The sequence below is a fragment of the Bombus flavifrons genome, chromosome 9 (genome assembly GCF_040668555.2).
Source record: "Bombus flavifrons isolate JBK064 chromosome 9, iyBomFlav1_principal, whole genome shotgun sequence".
Taxonomy (NCBI): domain Eukaryota; kingdom Metazoa; phylum Arthropoda; class Insecta; order Hymenoptera; family Apidae; genus Bombus; species Bombus flavifrons.
In genome coordinates, this window is record NC_138450.1 from 15,191,659 (window position 1) to 15,210,532 (window position 18,874).

At 34.4% G+C, this 18,874-nt stretch overlaps 3 protein-coding genes across 4 annotated transcripts; 1 reads left to right on the forward strand and 2 right to left on the reverse strand.

Moving 5' to 3' along the window:
• Positions 1 to 842: 842 nt before the first annotated feature.
• Positions 843 to 8,331, reverse strand: Als2 (Amyotrophic lateral sclerosis 2). Its single transcript, XM_069119441.1, has 14 exons — positions 7,699 to 8,331; positions 6,314 to 7,636; positions 5,669 to 6,235; positions 4,686 to 5,055; positions 4,398 to 4,599; positions 4,095 to 4,275; positions 3,844 to 4,010; positions 3,629 to 3,738; positions 3,348 to 3,559; positions 2,719 to 3,276; positions 2,445 to 2,621; positions 2,210 to 2,378; positions 1,962 to 2,144; positions 843 to 1,876 (listed from the first exon to the last, which is right to left on the reverse strand). Exons 1-14 carry the CDS (start codon positions 8,037 to 8,039, stop codon positions 1,829 to 1,831), a joined length of 4,608 nt encoding a protein of 1,535 aa, XP_068975542.1. The 5' UTR covers positions 8,040 to 8,331; the 3' UTR covers positions 843 to 1,828.
• Positions 8,332 to 8,762: 431 nt separating this feature from the next.
• Positions 8,763 to 11,181, forward strand: shv (DnaJ heat shock protein family member shriveled). Its single transcript, XM_069119445.1, has 4 exons — positions 8,763 to 8,936; positions 9,275 to 9,659; positions 9,724 to 10,279; positions 10,362 to 11,181. The coding sequence occupies exons 1-4, from the start codon at positions 8,842 to 8,844 to the stop codon at positions 10,424 to 10,426; spliced, it is 1,101 nt and encodes a 366-aa protein (XP_068975546.1). The 5' UTR covers positions 8,763 to 8,841; the 3' UTR covers positions 10,427 to 11,181.
• Positions 11,182 to 11,939: 758 nt separating this feature from the next.
• Positions 11,940 to 18,190, reverse strand: LOC138182962 (uncharacterized). 2 transcript variants are annotated; one of them, XM_069119443.1, is made up of 5 exons: positions 16,840 to 18,190; positions 16,338 to 16,535; positions 14,716 to 14,932; positions 14,289 to 14,586; positions 11,940 to 14,036 (listed from the first exon to the last, which is right to left on the reverse strand). In XM_069119443.1, exons 2-5 carry the CDS (start codon positions 16,422 to 16,424, stop codon positions 12,521 to 12,523), a joined length of 2,118 nt encoding a protein of 705 aa, XP_068975544.1. In that variant the 5' UTR covers positions 16,425 to 16,535; positions 16,840 to 18,190; the 3' UTR covers positions 11,940 to 12,520. The 2 variants fall into 2 exon arrangements, with proteins under 2 accessions (XP_068975544.1, XP_068975543.1); XM_069119442.1 differs by having other exon boundaries at positions 16,338 to 16,663.
• Positions 18,191 to 18,874: the final 684 nt, after the last annotated feature.

Here is an 18,874-nt window from a genome sequence, read left to right on the forward strand (position 1 = left end):
AATTTTTATTCCAAGAAAATACACATATCTAAATATATATCAAAATATGTAACTAAGAAAAATGTATTTAGTGTGTAAGAAGAAAACAACCAGATTTCACGGGCAAACATTTTATTTTTTGAAATGCTTTTTATTATTTGTATGATTTAAATTGCCTGATTTGCATGTATACAAAATTTTATCAACTATGTGGCAATTAAAAGAATGTAAAAATTTTCATGCATTGTTTTAACGACAAACGGTAAATTCCTGAGTGATTAATATCAGAACTTTTCATTAAATATTTAAATTTTTATTATGGGCTCTTTGTCTTTATCACATATTCTAGCTTTGGAAAACTCCTAAATAAATAATTGGAGTCATTTATAGTTATAACAGTTATATAATCTATACTTATTAATATAATTATATATTATTAATATAATATATAATTAATATATTAATATAATTATTAATATAAAAGTTATATAATCTATACTTACATACGTACGTACATGTGTACGCAACTGGTGAAACAAGAGCTGATTTAAAAATTTTACAGAATGAAATATTCTATTTCATAGTTACGTTCCATATTTATTCAAAAATTGCAAACATTTAATGTACAAAGTGGTAACTTGATTAAATCATAATTTAAAGAAAAAAAGGGAAACCCGATACAAAATAAGGCTATGAAATAATAAATAAAATTTAGTAAAAGAAAGCAACAGAATTGTCTCTTAATAACTGATTTATTAAGATTACTTAATCGGGAAATTTATATTATAGTAAAATGAATTATGTTTGTGTATTTAAATTCTAAGGTAAAATTATGAAATACATATGTAATTTATAATATGGAATTAAATGTATTTGCTATTTTTAAACATACAGTTTTGTTCATTTGATACAGATACTTATAAACTATACATAGTAGGCATAAAACATTTAAAATGCATATTCAATATGTAACATAAAATTCCAATCGTTATATTACTATTTTTATGGCATGTATAGGTTTACGATATTGCACGAAATATCACAAAGTTGCTGTTATTATGAAATATATAACACAGGTATATCATTTGACATTAATTTTTCAATTAATGCCTTTTAAATACAGTTCATTACATCAATAATATAACAGAATAAAGAAAAATTATTACATTATAATATTATTAAGTGATACTTATGGCAGTTAGATGAATTAAAGAATTATATCATATTGGTATTGATATTATTTGTAGAAATACCAAAAAATCATTCTGTATAGCATAGTATTCTTTATATATTTCTAAGTTTGCTTTGAACAATCTCATACAATAGTAATGAATAAATGCTAAATTAAAATTGAACTTAAAATGCAGTGATATTTAAAATTATAACAAAATGTTCAAATATATGGCTGTTCCTATAAACTTTTATTGTACAATTACCTTCTTGGAAACGAGAAAATTAACATAAATAAAGCTTCAAATTCGTTCTAAATGTATATACACTGTACATTAATACTTTTATAGAACATGATATGTAATTTTACTACTTACATTATTACGACCTGACAATCTATCTGTTTCATACATATTATAGCTTCTATTTTCATTAATTATAATAAATAAGTATAATCACTTTTAATAGTCATAATGCACAAAATTCATTTTACGATGTCTAACATTTTATTAAATTATATTATTTCAACTAAATGTTAGATTTTGAGGTACCCCTTTATCGAGTTGAGTGCATATATTTTATTTATTTGTTATATTAACAATGTATTATAATAATTTATCATTGAAACTTCCTTTATATTTTATAATTCTATTTATTTATGAAAATTATTATGTCATGTTCAGTCACCCACATTAATTTTTTCTTGTAATATTTGGTAGTAGCAGGCCTAAAAGATATATATTTATATATATATATATATTGCTTAAGCTCTAAAATTTTATATAGAGTTTCTCGCGAATATAATATTTTACCTTAAGGGTAGTGAACATAATTCCAAGTTCTCCATTTTGTAAATAAGGCTCCATAAAATCTTCTATAAAATGTATTTCACTGCCCAATTGTAATACGCTGGCACGGACAACAACAAAACAAAACACAGGAAATAATTCATCCATTGTCCATAAATATGTAGTCCCCAATTGCTTTTGAACTGCCTGTTATAAAAATCATGTGAGATTTAACAAACAAATAAAAATATACAGCAAAGAAGCTAGCTTACTTGTGTCATTTGTTCAAATGTATTCCTAACGACTAATAACTTTTCTAACGGAGAAAACGTGGTTTTCAATTGTTGTAATGTTTCTATTGCCTCGCTAAAATACGGTTCACTTTGATACGGTAATCCGTTTTCGTTTAAATTCATTACGTTTGTATTCTTCCAAAATTTTCTGAAATTATTATTTAAAATTTAATAAAGTCACTGTCATTTTTGTATTTTCAACGATATTACTCACTGATCGATGTCCAAAAAAGCCATTAGCGTTATATCAGGTTGTTTGTTCCATTTCATTAATCTTTCCCAATAGGCATCATCTTCTTTCTTATTATGTAAAGCATACAGTACAAAAAGTGCTGAATGCACACGAGGTAACAATATTGGATGAAGTATCGCTGCAGCACTTATAACTTGACTAACAACAAAGTGCAAAGTTAAAATAATGGAACATGATATTTGTATAATTATGATAAATAAATAATAAATCATATAGAAAATTAATTAAAACATACTCTTCTTCTTCATTTTCTGTTTCTAATACGTATTCTTTACCACCTCGGGGTAACGCCGGAAATAACAGAGTAGCTATTTCATATATTCTTGATGTGATACTACGAAGTTCAGACACAGCATGACTGAGTAATAAAGGATGAACTCTTACACCACCATACGTAGCTGTATATACAGCAGCAACTTCTGTTAAAAGCGCTCCTAATGGATGAAGTGAGCTATCAAACGCTTTAATCAAGTACTTATGAATTTCTCTATAGCTTTGAATTGTAAGTTTATCTCTCCCGAAACAAGGAATTTTATCCAACTCATCAATTACTTCGTTATTTTTCTCTTTACCGGTACTAGTAATTGTCAGAAGTTTTTTTCGTTGTAAAGCTTTTTGATGTGACTTAGTTATTATACTAGCAATATTTTGCCAAACACGTTGTGTCTCTGCAGACTTATCAGTTATACCTATAGCTTTCGAACCTGGTTCAGGTACACCAAGTTGTTGATAACATTGCCTAAATATAGCTTTCCATTTTTGATCTGGTGATACACATAATTTACCAAAAGATCTGTATTAAATAAAAAACAAATAAACTTAAAATTACGCTCAAATAAATATTGCTCACAATAAACTACTTACGTCGGTTTCGAATTAGTTTGTATATTTCCGCTAGCTTTATTCATATGTAATGTTGCAATAACTTTTACTCCTTCGTTCCATGCACCATTCATATTACCTTCTAGTCTGTCACCACTAGTGAAGGTTAAAGTACCTTTACCATAAAAAATACCAGCTGATTTAAATTCACCTTCGTAATGAGTACCATCTTCAAACACCATGACTCCATGACCCTTTTAACATAAGCATTTTATTTCAATATTTTATATTTACTAAATTTTGAATTATTTTTAATTATTTACCGTTAAAACGTCTTGCATGAAAACTCCTTCATAGTAAATACCATCTAAAGTTACTATTAAACCACAACCATGTTTCATACCATTACTCCATGATCCTAAGTATTTCTCGCCTGAAATAATATACATACTGTTCAATAAAACAATACTTATTTATAAAGATTTAATTTTACTAGAACAACGATTTCTTTTCCTATTTGTAATTACGTTATAATTACCTGTCATAATGTCGTCCATAATTCCATATCCCTGTTTAACACCTGCAGCCCATTCCCCAATATAAACAGATGCTACAGATGCCATAAAATGACCTTCCTTTTTAACACCATGACCATGTGGTAATCCGTCTTTGAAATATCCTTCATAAAAGTCTCCATTATTGTATCTAGAATAGTTTATATTACCTTCTTATATATTGTATATTTTATTTATTTACGCTTAGAATTTAAATTGTTATTTAAAAACTGACTTCATCGTCCCATATCCATTCTGTTGACCATCTTTCCACTGTCCTTCGTATACACCTTGTGATGGAATTTCCATTTTACCAGTACCATGAATAATACCTTTATGAAATTGTCCTGCATATTTTCGTCCGTCAGACCATTCTAATTTTCCAGAACCGTGCGGCTTACCACTTAACCAGCGTCCTATGTACCAAAATAAAAGATAGTATTTTTCGTATACATATATGTATATTTATGTATTTTCAGAATATGAAATATGATATAAAACGCGTGAGATACAATACTGTTGTTAACGACATACGAACCAGTATATTTTGCATCTTTGAAAACACTGTGCTTAGTGAATGAGAATGAGCTAGAACGTACTATTGGAGGCACATGCCCAATAACTCTTTGTAGACTACATTTTATGCCATTTTGCAAAGCATACAGCCATTCATTTCGTTCAGAAGGTGTTGGAGTATATAATACAAATGTGTCCTCTGGAGCTACTACTGATATAGCATTCTGAAACATAGAAATACAAATACAAAAATTGCACATTTGTAAATGTACATTTATATTTGAATTCCAAAGAGGTTTACTTAACATACTTGTACTATTTCAGAGTCTGGTAAAGGTTCTACCCATAGAGTTTTAAGTGGATGTACCACATGAGATGTACCAGTAACATGGATAAATATATCAGTTAATAAAACAAACCAATGTGTAGAAAATCTTCCAGAATTAAGTATTGATAAAGGATGTGCTCGTGACTCTCTAATAAGTCTTCTATCAGGAAATCTTAATAATTCCCCAAGTTTTCCAGAACTTTCCCAAAATAATTTAGTCACTTCAGCTTCTTTTTGTTGTTTCTCCTGATCATCACATATTTGTTCCCACTTTATTAATGCTTCTTGTAATCGTTCTACACCCATTCTTGCACCATTACATTTCATCAAATTTAAAACCATATTCTTATATCTGTACAAAGATGATGTCTGTTATCATAAATAAGAAAATAATGGATCACTAGTATATTTAAGATGTTTATAGCAATATTAATTTTTTAAATATGTTTGACATAATGTAAGAATATAATTCCTTAAACGATCCTTTATAACATAAAGAATAATTTTTATTTTTGAGGCAGCAAATTCATTGCCTCTTGTAAACTAATAATCTTTTCTTATAATTATTTTGCCAATTTTTAATAGTTAAAAAATAATGAAAGCTATTACACTTATGTGTCTAAATATAACTGGGAGGAAAGAAAAGGAGAAATGAGGAGGACCTCTAATCAGAGGTTGTGGGCAAAAAGATGAAATGCATAACAGCGGAAGTGGAGGAAGAGGAGCAGAATCTGATCTGATAGTGACTCAGATAATCGCTCTCAATGTAGCCAACGAAAGAAATACTCCCGAGAGCAACTCGCGACAGTTTTACTCATAAGTGGATATGTACCTTAAGACAATTAGGTTGTAAGGCTGCTAGATAAAATGTAAAATATAAATGCAAATGTAAATGAAAATGTAATTGGAAGTTATTCAAAGCATAGATAAGAAATAAATAATAATACATATTTAGATATATTTACCTGTTCAATTTATGTAGTGGATGTTGCAATGCCATAGTAATTGTAATTTCATCAGCAACTTTTTTGGTTTCATTAGTTTTTAATTTATCCATAAATAAATTTGTTATTACTTGTGGTATTTCAATTATTTTTGCAATATATGTAAATCCACTCAAAGAAATTATGTCACACACTGCATTCAAGTAATATTTATATACAGTAATATATTCTTCAACATTAGCTACAATTGTCACTTCATATGCTTCACCAATATGATTAAAATAATCCCATAAACTAATAACATTTAATACACTGAAACTTAATAACTCAGTGTAACATCGACATAATGTTTCATAAACATTTGATTCCTGCATAGCACCTCCTCTTTTCTGGAATGGCCTAATTAAATTTTGGTAAACAATTAATATTTCTTCCAAGAAGATTTGTTCACTTATCAAATCCTCAGAGATATTTATCTTAGGTTCATTTATCACAGAACAGCAACTGTAGTTACCAGAGCTAAAAATTTGTTGGGGACTGCACTTATTGCTTGTCTCAATATCAAGTTGGAACATTTCACCAGTTTTACTGAAACCACATGACAACTTTTGTGAGTAAATAGAACTCTCATTTCTTATTGATACTTTTCATAATTAAATTATTTACCTTGACTGTCCAATAAAGTATAAACCATGATGCATCATAACTAAACTATGAAAACTACCAGCTGCCATGTCTTTAGCTCTTTCGTTTGGAAATAATTTCGTAGTAAATAAACGAGGTGCACTCTGATACACATTCGATTCCAATGTCACTTGTTTATGGTTATTCCTGCCCCAAGCAAAAACTCTTCCATCTAGAGTTAGAGCAAGAATATGAAATGCACCACATGAAATTTTTCTAAGTCCAGTATTACTGAGTTTTGCCACCAAAATAGGTCGCGAGCGTTTAACAATATCTCCTGTTCCTAATTGTCCATATTGAATATCACCCCACGTCCAAAGTTCAGTAGATAGAATACTATTGCCAGTACGAGTTAGTGTACTGATTCTTTCATTTAATCCTTGTTGAGACAATTCATGCTCAGAGGAACCAGTACTTGATGACCAAGGAAATTCTTCACAGCGTAAACTGAGTGCCAAACTGGTAGCAGCAGGTTTTGGATATTCTTCTCCTAGTTCCAAATGTTCACTACTATCATCTTTAAACTCATTTATATCTGAACTTCCACTCATATGCCTGGATAATGTAACAACTTTACCTCCCACGTTTTTCACTCCTTCATATACTAAATTAGCTACATTAGATACATTTTGTTTTATTAGTCTAGTCGGTTTTTCAATGTTATCTAAAGGTATATCTTCTTTAACACTTCCATAAGATGAAACCCATGACAATTGTCTGGTTAAGAATTGCCTTGCAGCTTCTGTATTTATAAAAATAACATTCCTTTTTTCTTCTTTTTCAGAATCTATAGGATTATTGGCACACAGTTCTCCATTTTCTACCACTTCAGAAATTTGTTCCTTTTTACTATTTTCGGCAAATGAAATCTCTTGTTCTTTACTAGCAACAGATAAAGCGCTAATAGAATTGGTTGAGTGATCTTCACTAGATTGCTGTACATGAAGTCCAGTAGGACAAGTATCTGATGATGTTAGACTTGTAGGACTTAACAGCACGGTGTTGAGACACTGAGGACATGAATTAACGAAAACTTCTTCTTCTAATTCATTCTCGCTGTCAGTATCATCTTTTAAAGTTTTTGGTGTTTTTCTCACTGCAACTACATTAAAGTTTGAACCACATGCAACAGCAGACACAGTTCTACCCTCGAAAAACTTGACCTTTTTAGGCTCTGTACTGTTGATATCTATTTGAGATTGATTTCCACTAGCCCAAAGTTGTCCGTTTTCTGTTACAAATAACGCTGCTTGATCACTAACAGCTATTGATTTCACTTTGACAATTTCATTTTCTTGTTTATATCTGCAATGGTATAAATTATTTGAGTATAATGTAAAAATACATAAAGATTTTATGGAACCTACCCATGACTACAACATTTAACTTCTTCTTTTAGAATTATTGTATCTGTTACACTCATATCCTGAGGATTTACTTTCAAAACATGTCCATTATTATCTACAATAAATAAATAATCCGAATTGGATGCTATATCGATCACATCAAATTGAGCCCTTTTGAAAACCAATGACGGAGGACTGTTCTCCAAAAATGATACCTCTCCATAGTATAGACTGTTAGTAGTTGTTGCTACAAAAATGTGATCTTTAATGGTAACCAGTCTACAAATTATGCCATTTGGTTGGTCACCGAAAATGTATGATAACTTATCAACACCTCTCCATAAATGCATGTGTTTCTCCATTTTGTAGGATGTTTGACAGATAAACTATGCATAACCTAGAGATATCTTATTTTAGAGGATAGTGTTTTTAGTCAATAATGCTTTCGTCATGTGATTCTTGACTGAATCCCTTTCACTGAATTTTCGTGCAAGAGTACTCGAGGCAATTTACATATTGACATGATTAAACTAATGATTTCCTTATTACAATACCGAGAGTTGGTTTAACAACACGTACCACAAACCTGTACAGTACACTTTACTTTTGCTACACTGTTACTGACACTTTGATACCCAATATGATCTGTCACATGATCATTTTACTATATTGTAGGGGTGGGAGTAGATTTTTATTGTTAAGTGTGGTTTTCAGTAGAATTAAGACGAATATTAATAATTTAACTTTATTAAAATAAGACTGAGGCGCGACAAATATTAGAAATTTTTGTACTGCCAGTCGTAGTAAAGCAAAATAATTTTAAAATAATTTTACATAACATTTCACCTGTTGCATGTTAATACTTATTATATTCATCCAAGAAGTAGGAATCAAAGATTTATCTATAATAATAAAATATATAATTAAGTGTCAAAGGATTAAGTTTATTGGAATTTGTTTTATATTTTTAGAAATAGTGCCGAAGTATAAAAAAATCTTGTACCTGTGTCAAATTCAACCAATCATTTTTTACTGCCAAACGTTAAATCTAAGCATTTTCGTTGAATATGTACGCGCCTAAAAACTCATTTATCGTCGATCAAAGTCGGATAAATTGAATTCGGAGCACCCACCAATCAGGAGCACCCACGATCCTAAGCTCCGATGTTTGTTGTAACGTCTGCTAGAATGGCAGCGATAAAACTGACTTGGTCTTTATTAATAAATTTAATAATATGTGTAATTCTAACTGTGGCAGGGTAAGTGGAGAACCTTGTCTATGCTTATAAAATTTAATTATTTTGAATATCAAAGATATTTGCTTTATGATAATTTTATAACCTTTTACTTTGTAAACCATCTACGGAAGCTATTAATACGAAAAGGATTAAATAAAGTTTAAAGTACGTTTGTAGATCGACTTCATTATTTATGTTTTCTGTTAAGAATTCTACTAAAAAAAACATTACAATCTTGTATAGTTATACATTCATGTAATTGATGTCGAATGATCTAACAATTTAGGCTGCTAATTTGAAGTGTTTACAGTACATGATACATTAGAAGTAGGAATTAAAGTATGTATATATCTTTGCAGGAGAGATTTTTATGCCATTTTAGGCATACCATCGACAGCAAGTCAACATGCGATAAAAAAGGCATACAGAAAATTGGCAAAAGAATTGCATCCTGACAAAAATAAAGACGATCCGAATGCCTCTCAGAAATTTCAAGATCTGGGTGCAGCTTACGAGGTTCTGTCGGATAACGAAAAGAGAGAAATGTATGACAGATGCGGAGAAGAATGTTTGAAAAAGGATGGTATGATGAATAATGCTGATCCATTTGCAAGTTTCTTTGGTGATTTTGGCTTTCACTTTGGCGGAGAATCTCATCACCAGCAAGAAACACCTAAAGGATCTAATATTGTAATGGACTTAGTAGTTACTTTAGAAGAATTATATAGTGGAAATTTTATAGAGGTAAGATTTTATAGCTAATCGAGAAGATACGTAAACGGGACATACAAAATTGTTTATCTTTCAGATAACAAGAAATAAGCCAGTTACGAAGGCAGCAAAAGGAACAAGAAAGTGTAATTGCAGACAAGAATTGGTTACTCGCAATTTAGGAAATGGAAGATTTCAAATGATGCAACAATCAGTTTGTTCAGAATGTCCAAATGTTAAATTTGTTACGGAAGAACGTGTATTAGAGGTTGAAGTAGAACCTGGCATGGTAGATGGACAAGAAACTAAATTTATAGCAGAAGGTGAACCACATTTGGATGGGGAACCTGGAGATTTAATCTTAAAAATACGAACACAACCACATCCAGTTTTTGAAAGAATTGGCGACGATCTATATACGAACGTTACTATATCTATGCAGGACGCGTTAATAGGTTTTAAAATGGATATAGAACATTTAGATGGTCACAAAGTAGCTATTCAAAGGGATAAAGTAACCAAACCGGGAGCCCGTATTAGGAAAAAAGGAGAAGGCATGCCTAATTACGAGAATAATAATCTTCATGGCACCTTATATATTACATTCGATGTTGCTTTCCCTGAGACAGAATTCACGGATACCCAAAAGGAAGGTAAGTTATTTTAACATATAACGCTCGTGAGATATAACACGATCGTTTGTGTTTGTTCAATCTTTCTTTACCCTTTTCGCAGAAATAAAAAATCTACTACAACAAGATTCTGTAAGTCGAATTTATAATGGAATAAGGGGAAATTAAGAACTTTAAGTGTAACGTATGTACAAAGTGACAGTATAAAATGTGCATACAACCGAGGTGCGCGTGTTGACTCAGTGTGTTTCTATACCAAGTGGTGCTTTCGCTTCCTTGAAATGTGGATACCAACAGGTTTGGTAGCCAACCATGAGGTCAGTCGAAATGGATACATGTAGCAAACATAATAACCATTGCGAGTACACGTACTTCCTCTTTGATTATAAGAAACTGGTCATATATATTATTGTCGATTACTTATGCGGATGTTAGGAATGGTTGTGCAGTTTATTTAACAAAATAAGTTATTTTTCCTTTAACACGCGCGGGTGATGTATGAGTGTTTTACATGAACAGAAATTTTGCATTTAAATAGCGAGGAGTACTCGATAAAAATGTTTTTAAATATCGGACCTAGTATCCAATAATAAAGTATTGTATTACGATTTTTCTATTGAAATTATTCGCAATAAAATGTACAACACCATCTGTCATCGATAACTCTAAAGGATTGTGCAATCATTTAACTTGCGTTTCAAATACTTATTAAAAATGTTTCGCATTAAATTGTACATTAGTTTATATTTTACAAAGATTTTATTTCAGTACCTTTGCGTACACTTCATTTACAAAAATTAAAGTATAATTCTTTCGTCAGATACAACACGGTATGTTGTAACGTTTTGTTGCTTTGTACACAGCAACTTTAAAATCTCTCATAAAAAGGAGGCCATAAATAAATTATAATTTTTGTATCTTTATACGTAATTCTAATGTACTTACCTATGTAATTACCTGTAGTTTTTGTTAATTTATAGTTGAGTTTCTATAACTATCTCAAGTATGTCACCGATTCGTTTTACAATCGTATTAAAAATTAGCGCACAAACATTTTATTACGAACCGATGGTTTTAATTCTGCAACTCTGCAACTCTGTATTCGGCCATTGAACAATCGAGCTTGCTTTCATCTCGTTTTAGCACAGGTAAAAGAAGTTATTCGCATTGAACCAATATCATTGAACGATATCATGGTTCTATCGAAAAATATACGCATACGCGTTTAGCGGTAAATATTTTCTTTTTCAGCGAATGATTAATCAGTTTGACAAAATCTTAAGACAGGTATCGTTAGACCGATAATGTGACTTTTCTGTTTCTCTTGTCTCAAAATAATAAATAAATTATTTGATACCTTTTTTTGTGGCGTAGATATATAAATCTGTATCATAAACGTGAAACACAATATACAAATGTTGTTAATAAAAGTTTGAGAAAATACAATCACAAGAAGATAGTTGTTCGAGTTGAAGGCTAGTTAAATCTTTAGGTAATTACAGGACAATAGGACCATTGCAAAGCCGTAATTTTACGTAATATCAGTGTTTTTCGTCGAATGCATATTATTGTAAAAAGACGAATGAAGTATTTTAACTTATTTTCGCAGGAAGTCTGCGAGTCGCGTCTAGTAATTAAAATACTAGCACATATTAGGTCTTTCTTTGAATTTAGTTGAAAATTGTTCACAGTATGCTTAAGTATGCTTAACAAATCAAACGTCGTATTTAAAAGTTGCTGTCATTTACTACTATATAGGAAGAAAATGTATTTTTGTAACGTAAAAGGATCGTATCTATCTGCAATTGCATTTTTATACATACGTCTGTACACGTACATTTGTATCCCATAGTAGACTAAACGCATGTATATATGGTCATGTTTAAATTCAATGATATCGCTGCACCACGCCAATTACGTTTACTTATTACTTATTCGTGTATTAACATATTACACTGTGCGTATTTATTATCATCGTACACAATAAAAACGATACTACTATTAGTTGACGCTTAATTTGTTAAGTACGAAATTACCGTGAATCGCATCTTTAAAGCAAGCATTTTATCACAGTGTGACTTTTTTCTTTTTTTTTTTTTTTTTTTTCTTTTTTGTACCAGTATACTGGCTACCGTACTCTAATTTCGTTCGAGAGTCATTCGAGAGTATGTTCGTCAAAGCGAATCTCTTAAAGTTTTCGAAAAATGAATAGAAAAGAAGAAGAAAAGAAGAAAAAAAGATGATAAAAAGAGGCAGATTAAGCTACAAACAATAGCAGTATAGCCTCATATTGAATTCATCGACACAGGCGCTTTGTTTTCCGTACGCGTTCAATCTGCTAACCGACCCTACCAACTTGTTGGTCTTACTCTCGTTTCTATACCGTATCGTACCCTCGAATATCGCGTCACCAGGTTCCGTTTGAATCGTGATCGTGTAATCGATCAGTTGGTTCTTCTCACCGTCGCCCTTCCACGCTTTCGCGGCTTTAATTTCTTTCAATTTCAATACCGCGCATTGTACGAACTTGTTCAGCATGTTATTCAATTCCGAGACCAAGAAAACTGCCTTGTCCCGAAGACTTTCGTCGTCCGAAGAAACATCGTAGCTGTTATGACACATGCACCAATGACTAGCTATACCCGCCATGGAGCATGTCCTGTAGTCAGGAATCGGCAAAAACCAGCTGATTCCACGGGGCAAATTGTCATCTTTCGGCATCGCTCGAAGTCGGGCCTTAAGACGCGGTTCCTGCAGATTTTCCGAATGCAGTATGTCCATCAAGGTCTCGTGCAAGTCGAAAGCTGTCGTTAGACTGCGCGTGTTTCTTCGGAAATTCGCCCAAGCTACTTGATACTTTTCCTTCCACCATCGAGGCATCACCACGAACACAAACGGAAGGCTGTCCTCCATTCTTCCTTGATAAGTCTGCCGAAAGCTTCCCCATCTCATACCATGGTCGCTCATCACTATCAACGCTGTTTGATTTAGCAACCGTTTCGTGAACAAATAGGTGACGAGGTTGTAGTAGGAATTGTCACCTAGTTGCGGATAGTTGAAGAAATCGTGGGTGAGGCTGGCTTGCCAGATCATCGCGAAGTATGGGTCCCTGTAAAATCGCGAGGCGAATTTCTTAGCGTAGTCCAGTAAGTTTTCGAACGTTTTTCTGGTTCCCACGCAGAGATTCGCGTTTAATTTGTGCGTATTACCGATATCCTTCTCGGATGCGATACAGAATGGTCTGAGATAATAGTCAGTCGGTTGAACTCGGAAGCCTCGTTTTAGATAATTGAAGGTCGTCATGCCACAGGCATCCTCGCCGAAACCCGTTCGATAACCAGATGCGCTGAAATTTTTCCAAATGAATGGGCAGTCGTCGAACGTTTTATCTTTAGTTTGCCAACATAGATCGTGCAGTTGTTTCTCGGATAAACCGCTTAAGACAGGCACTAAATTCGGATACGTGTTATCAGCCACTTTGGTGTAACCCAAGAATTCAACCGCTCCGAGTTCTTTCAACGCGTGGACAGTATTCGGCATCATACGATGAAAATTTAGTCGTGAAATCGAGTCAAGGCCGATTATTAACACGCTGAGCTGTTCAGTTTTCATATTGGTCGCTCTGGCTCGCTCGTATTTCCTCTCTACCGATTGCAAACGAGGTACAAACGCGTGATAATCCTTGTATATCACCTCGTTGTTGCGCGAACATTCCACTTTCACAAACTCGGTGTTTACGGCCGTCGCGTTTTCGAATTTGAAACACTCGTTACCGTACCTATAAATACGAATTACGAATTACGAATTACGAATCACGAATTACAAATTACGAATATCAAATAAATATATTACGCTTGAAATTAAGAAAGAGACTAAAGCGATAAAGAGGCAAATACGTATAACAGATTTAATCCTGCTACGGTTTTCGCTAAACCTTGCTATAAAATTGCACGTGGTTCGAACAATGCACTAAAATGAGATAAGAAATCGTAGACGATCGATAAAAGTAAGAATGATCAGTCTTACTGACGTAACAACGTTATCTTCGTCCTTCGTTCGCCAGAACGGGCGCCAGCAGCAATCGATTTCCCCTGAATTGTTGTAAAAATGGCCGATCGCATTTGGATTTATGTAGAGCGCTGTGTCGTTCGAATCGACCAGCGGTAAATGACTTCCGTGCTCGCAAATAAGTGGTTTTTCCTTCTCGATAAATCGTGCGATCGCTGAATCGAAAGGATCCATCGCTGGAATTCGACAACCTTTGTTGCGGACTACGAAACCAGAGTTCGCTATGGACGCGAACAAAGACTTCAATTCCACGTAATTGTCTGAAAATAAAGTATACGTTCATCGTTCGTTCGATCAATTAATCAACAACGACAGAGAGATGTTTAAACGAGCTTCGCTTAAACGTCCTCCTAGTCCTATGCTTTTAGTAAAAATAGGTATAGGTATACCTTGCGAGGTATCGTTGATAATAGCTCCATACCGTGTCGCTCGAAACTGATCCGTGTTGAACGTGTTTATCACGATTAACGATACAAATAGGAAGATCAGCAGCCCTATTAACCATTTTTGTAGCCGCGATCGACTTTTGTATATTTTGTTATGCAACTCGAAATTAAAAGTGTCAGGTTCGTCATCTAGCGCTTTTTTATCGCCACGAAACAGTACCTAAAAATACAAATTATCAGATAAAATATTATCGTTAAATATTCGATACAATACCCTATCGTATTATTTCCATCCGCTCTGATGGAACTTAACATTCACCCGTTTTATAGCTTAAACGATTTTGCTGATATTTTATCGTCAGAAAGTTTCGCTTGCATCTCGTTACGTTGTCTTTATACATTTTTCTATTCGAATGATTTCTCTTTGGTTTGTTTCTTTAAGAAAGGACACGATTCGGTATATTAGGAAGGATATTAGTATAGAATATAGTATAGTATATATAGAATATAATATATCGAAAACTAAAAGTTCCGCGTCCAATAACTAATTCGATAAATAAAACAAGAAAATTGGCATTTATAGATTAACACATTCGTTCGAATACTCTATAAGTATGTATGTATGTATGTTTAAACATTGGTACTTTTAGTAATCGAAGCTTTCGTGATTCAAGCTTCTCGTTTGTCGGCGTATGTTCGGACCTGAATATATGTATATCTTTACATCGTATATTTATATCTTTCTATATCATCCGAATATCCATGCTCGGTATATGTAACGACAAGAATAAATAAGAAAGAAGAAGTAGCGAAGCGATTCAAATTTAGCGGAGAAGTTGGCGATTTGTTATTAATTTTCATCTGAATACACAATTTAATCTAAAGTACATAAAAAACAGGCATAATAACAACCAAACTGGAAATGTACACACACGATAAGTACAGTTTACTCGTCAACGATGAAAAAGAAATATTCCTTAATTTGCTCAAATTTAACTTAACCAACTATAAATGATAACTATAAATGATAATGAAAAGCAATCGATAGGATCGAATATTATATTTAACTGGAAACACTTTCATCAAATCAAACTATTCGAATTTAAAGGTAACGAAGTTTTTGAAAATATAAGATACTTTCACTGGGCTGAGAGCGCGGTGCGAAGGTAAAAACAAGATTAGTAGGATTCTTCCGTTATAAATCCAAGTTGAAGAGTTCACTCTCTTTCGCTTTTATAAAATCGCGATATTCGCGAAGAGCATGTCCATCGATTGAAAAAAATACACGTTTATTAAAAGACGAGAATCGATAAAAATTTGTCGTTGACTTCTCGAAAGAGTGAAAATTTTGTTAAAAATGTCGTTGTAATCGGTTGCTGATATTGCTTGGTAATCGTATATTATAAAAGTATCGTTCGACTATTAAAAAAGTAACGTCTCGTTCGCTTTATTCCCTTCGGTTTTCACGTTCTTTCTCAAATATTTAAAAAATACCTGTTCACCGTTATAACGCCATTATTATATTCGAACTTTATGTTTATCGTTGGATTCACGAGGTTCGATACAGTTCGGATCGAAGGAACGACAACGATAAAATATCGCAAATTAGCGATATCCTAACTTACCTTATTTTGAGATTGATCGCACATGCCAGGCCAACCTTCCTTGCTAATCACCTTTGAACGTTTGAAAGATACCGGAAACAGGTACATGCATCATCCGATATCCAGATCTTATCGTAAAGAGGATTATTCGAGGTCGTTGTCGTTGTCTTTGGTATAGATTCGGACGTCTGTAATTTACGACTAGACCTTCCCGTCGAACTGTAATGTTCGCAATCACGCAAGAAATTGCACCGACTGGCAAAATATAAAATCACGTTATCGTAAGACATCGTAAGATGTTTCGTACATCGCGCTATCTCGATCGCATGTTAAACAGAGATAGGAAACTAAAGAAGAAAGAGGCGAAAATCGCGATCACAGGACAGATAAGGAGAAAGAAACGAGATTGGAAAGGGAAATGCGAACGAAAAATTACGCTGTACTTTACGCATATTATTAATTCCGATTCTAATTTGAACCGTTAGCTTTTAATTTTGCGTTAAAGCGAAATTATCCGACTTACCGATGGATTCTTTCGATCCTGCTTTTTCCGCCGCTTTTTTCACCGTCAGCCTCTATCGAAACGACCCCAAGCGCAGGCATCGTTGAGTAAATCTCACTAAGCTTTTTAACAGGTTTCTTCCACCATTTCATCGCATCTCCACGATTTCCACGATGAAACTTTGCTCGGTTCGACCACGATTTTTCGCGGTGAGAAGAAAAATGGAGAAACGTTTGCCAATCGATTCGACGATTGCTTGGAAGCGGCTGTGTGAAAATACGTCTGCACGATGGTTGCACACCTGAAAAACTCGTCCTCTTTACTCTCGACGCAAAGGGGGTTTGTTCGCTGGCTATTTCGAACAAGTACCAGGCCGTTAACAAGGCTGTGTTTCCTCTATAAGCGAATACTCGGTTTCAAATTGCTGTTCCTCCAGAGATTTTGAAAAATCTGTAAATTCAGCTTACTCGTTTCTCCTTTAAAAATACTTTGGGTGCAAAATGAAACCACACAAGTACGGTTATGTAATGATATACGCGACGTTTGTACGAGATTGGCGATGGTCTGCGAGGAAAATTCGTCGATCCTGCAATTTGACACAGTTGAACGGCTCGCTGAACGCCTCGATTCGACGTCGTCTAACGTCAGGAAGGTTCGATTCAGTGCACTTTAACGTAACCAAGTTCTCGTCTCGATGCATTTTAACGAGAGGGTGGTGGTTTCGGCAGCCGAGTTTCTCGCCGCCCTCGCGCCGCTCTCCTTACTCGCATCTCCTTGTTTTCCAGAACAGGTCGGATTTCACGCGTTTCCATCGGGTTTCCCTTTCACGGCCGGAACACCCTTTTCCGTTCAATTGTCCGCAGCAATGGTTGCCGATCGCAATGCCCGCCGATCGAATTTACCGGACCGCATAAACGGAACTGTCGGATGCCAAAATCGCCATAAACCATCACCATCACCATCGCCGCGTGTTACGTCATTGCGGCTGTTCACTTTGCGACTGCTCCACGAATACCTGCGTGATCGCTCGCGGATCTTGCAACAGCGTGATCGGAACGGTGATACACGATTAGGAGGCACGATGCGGTACGACGGTGCGAACGATTTTACGATTAGATGACCGTACTCGACGTTGACACGACGAGACGCTGGATGAAATAATGCGGCGAGCAGCGTCTGGACCAGTTCGAAGATGGAAAATGAGCGTAAAACGTAGTCCGGGAACGGGAACAGAGTCATCGAAGAACGAACAATCTTCTTTTCCTCGTGTTCTCCACGTGGCCACGTGGGAACCGTCGGTCAGTCCCCAATTCCCGGAACACGTCGGAGATAGCGACGAGGCGTTGCCGTGGCCGTGGCTGGGATCCTAGCGGAATACATACAGGGGCCATAGGCAGCGAGGTAACGAGAGGAGGAGAGACGAGAGAATCTGGTCGATAGACGCGGTAGAGCGGGCGCGCGCGCGCGCGCCCACGGCCTCTTCTGCACCTCGGCGATACGTCGCGTCGCGCGTCGCGCGTCGCGCGTCGCCACGGGCCAGTTAACAGCCGTTTCCTCTTACTCTGGTCCAGCGCAGCGGCTTAACAGAGCCGCTGGCTCTAACGCGAACAAGCGTTATCTACTCGCCAACCTTTTATTTATCATTAAATATTATTTATCATTACCTTGATACCGATTTTACTTTTATTATACGTTGGTATTATCAATTGGTCGCATTCGGACTATCTGCGTCGCGTATCATATTTCAAATATATGTTCGCGATAGATTTTCTTTTCGTCCTTTTTGCTCGAAGAACAAGATAAATTTATCACTGCCAGTTATCTGCAAATCAAAGTCCTTGTATAACTGAAAATACAATCGTGCGACGCGTAATAGCACGGAATAACAGAATAACTTACGAAACTATGCTTAAAAAGTCATCTAATCGAAAGAAACTAAAGCGTGACTCTCCTCGTCCTCTTGCTTCGTCCGACGATTGTCAGTTTACAGAATCGTTCAAATTAAAACCGTGCTGGTTCTTGGAAATGACTTTGATCGCGATCAACGATACGATAA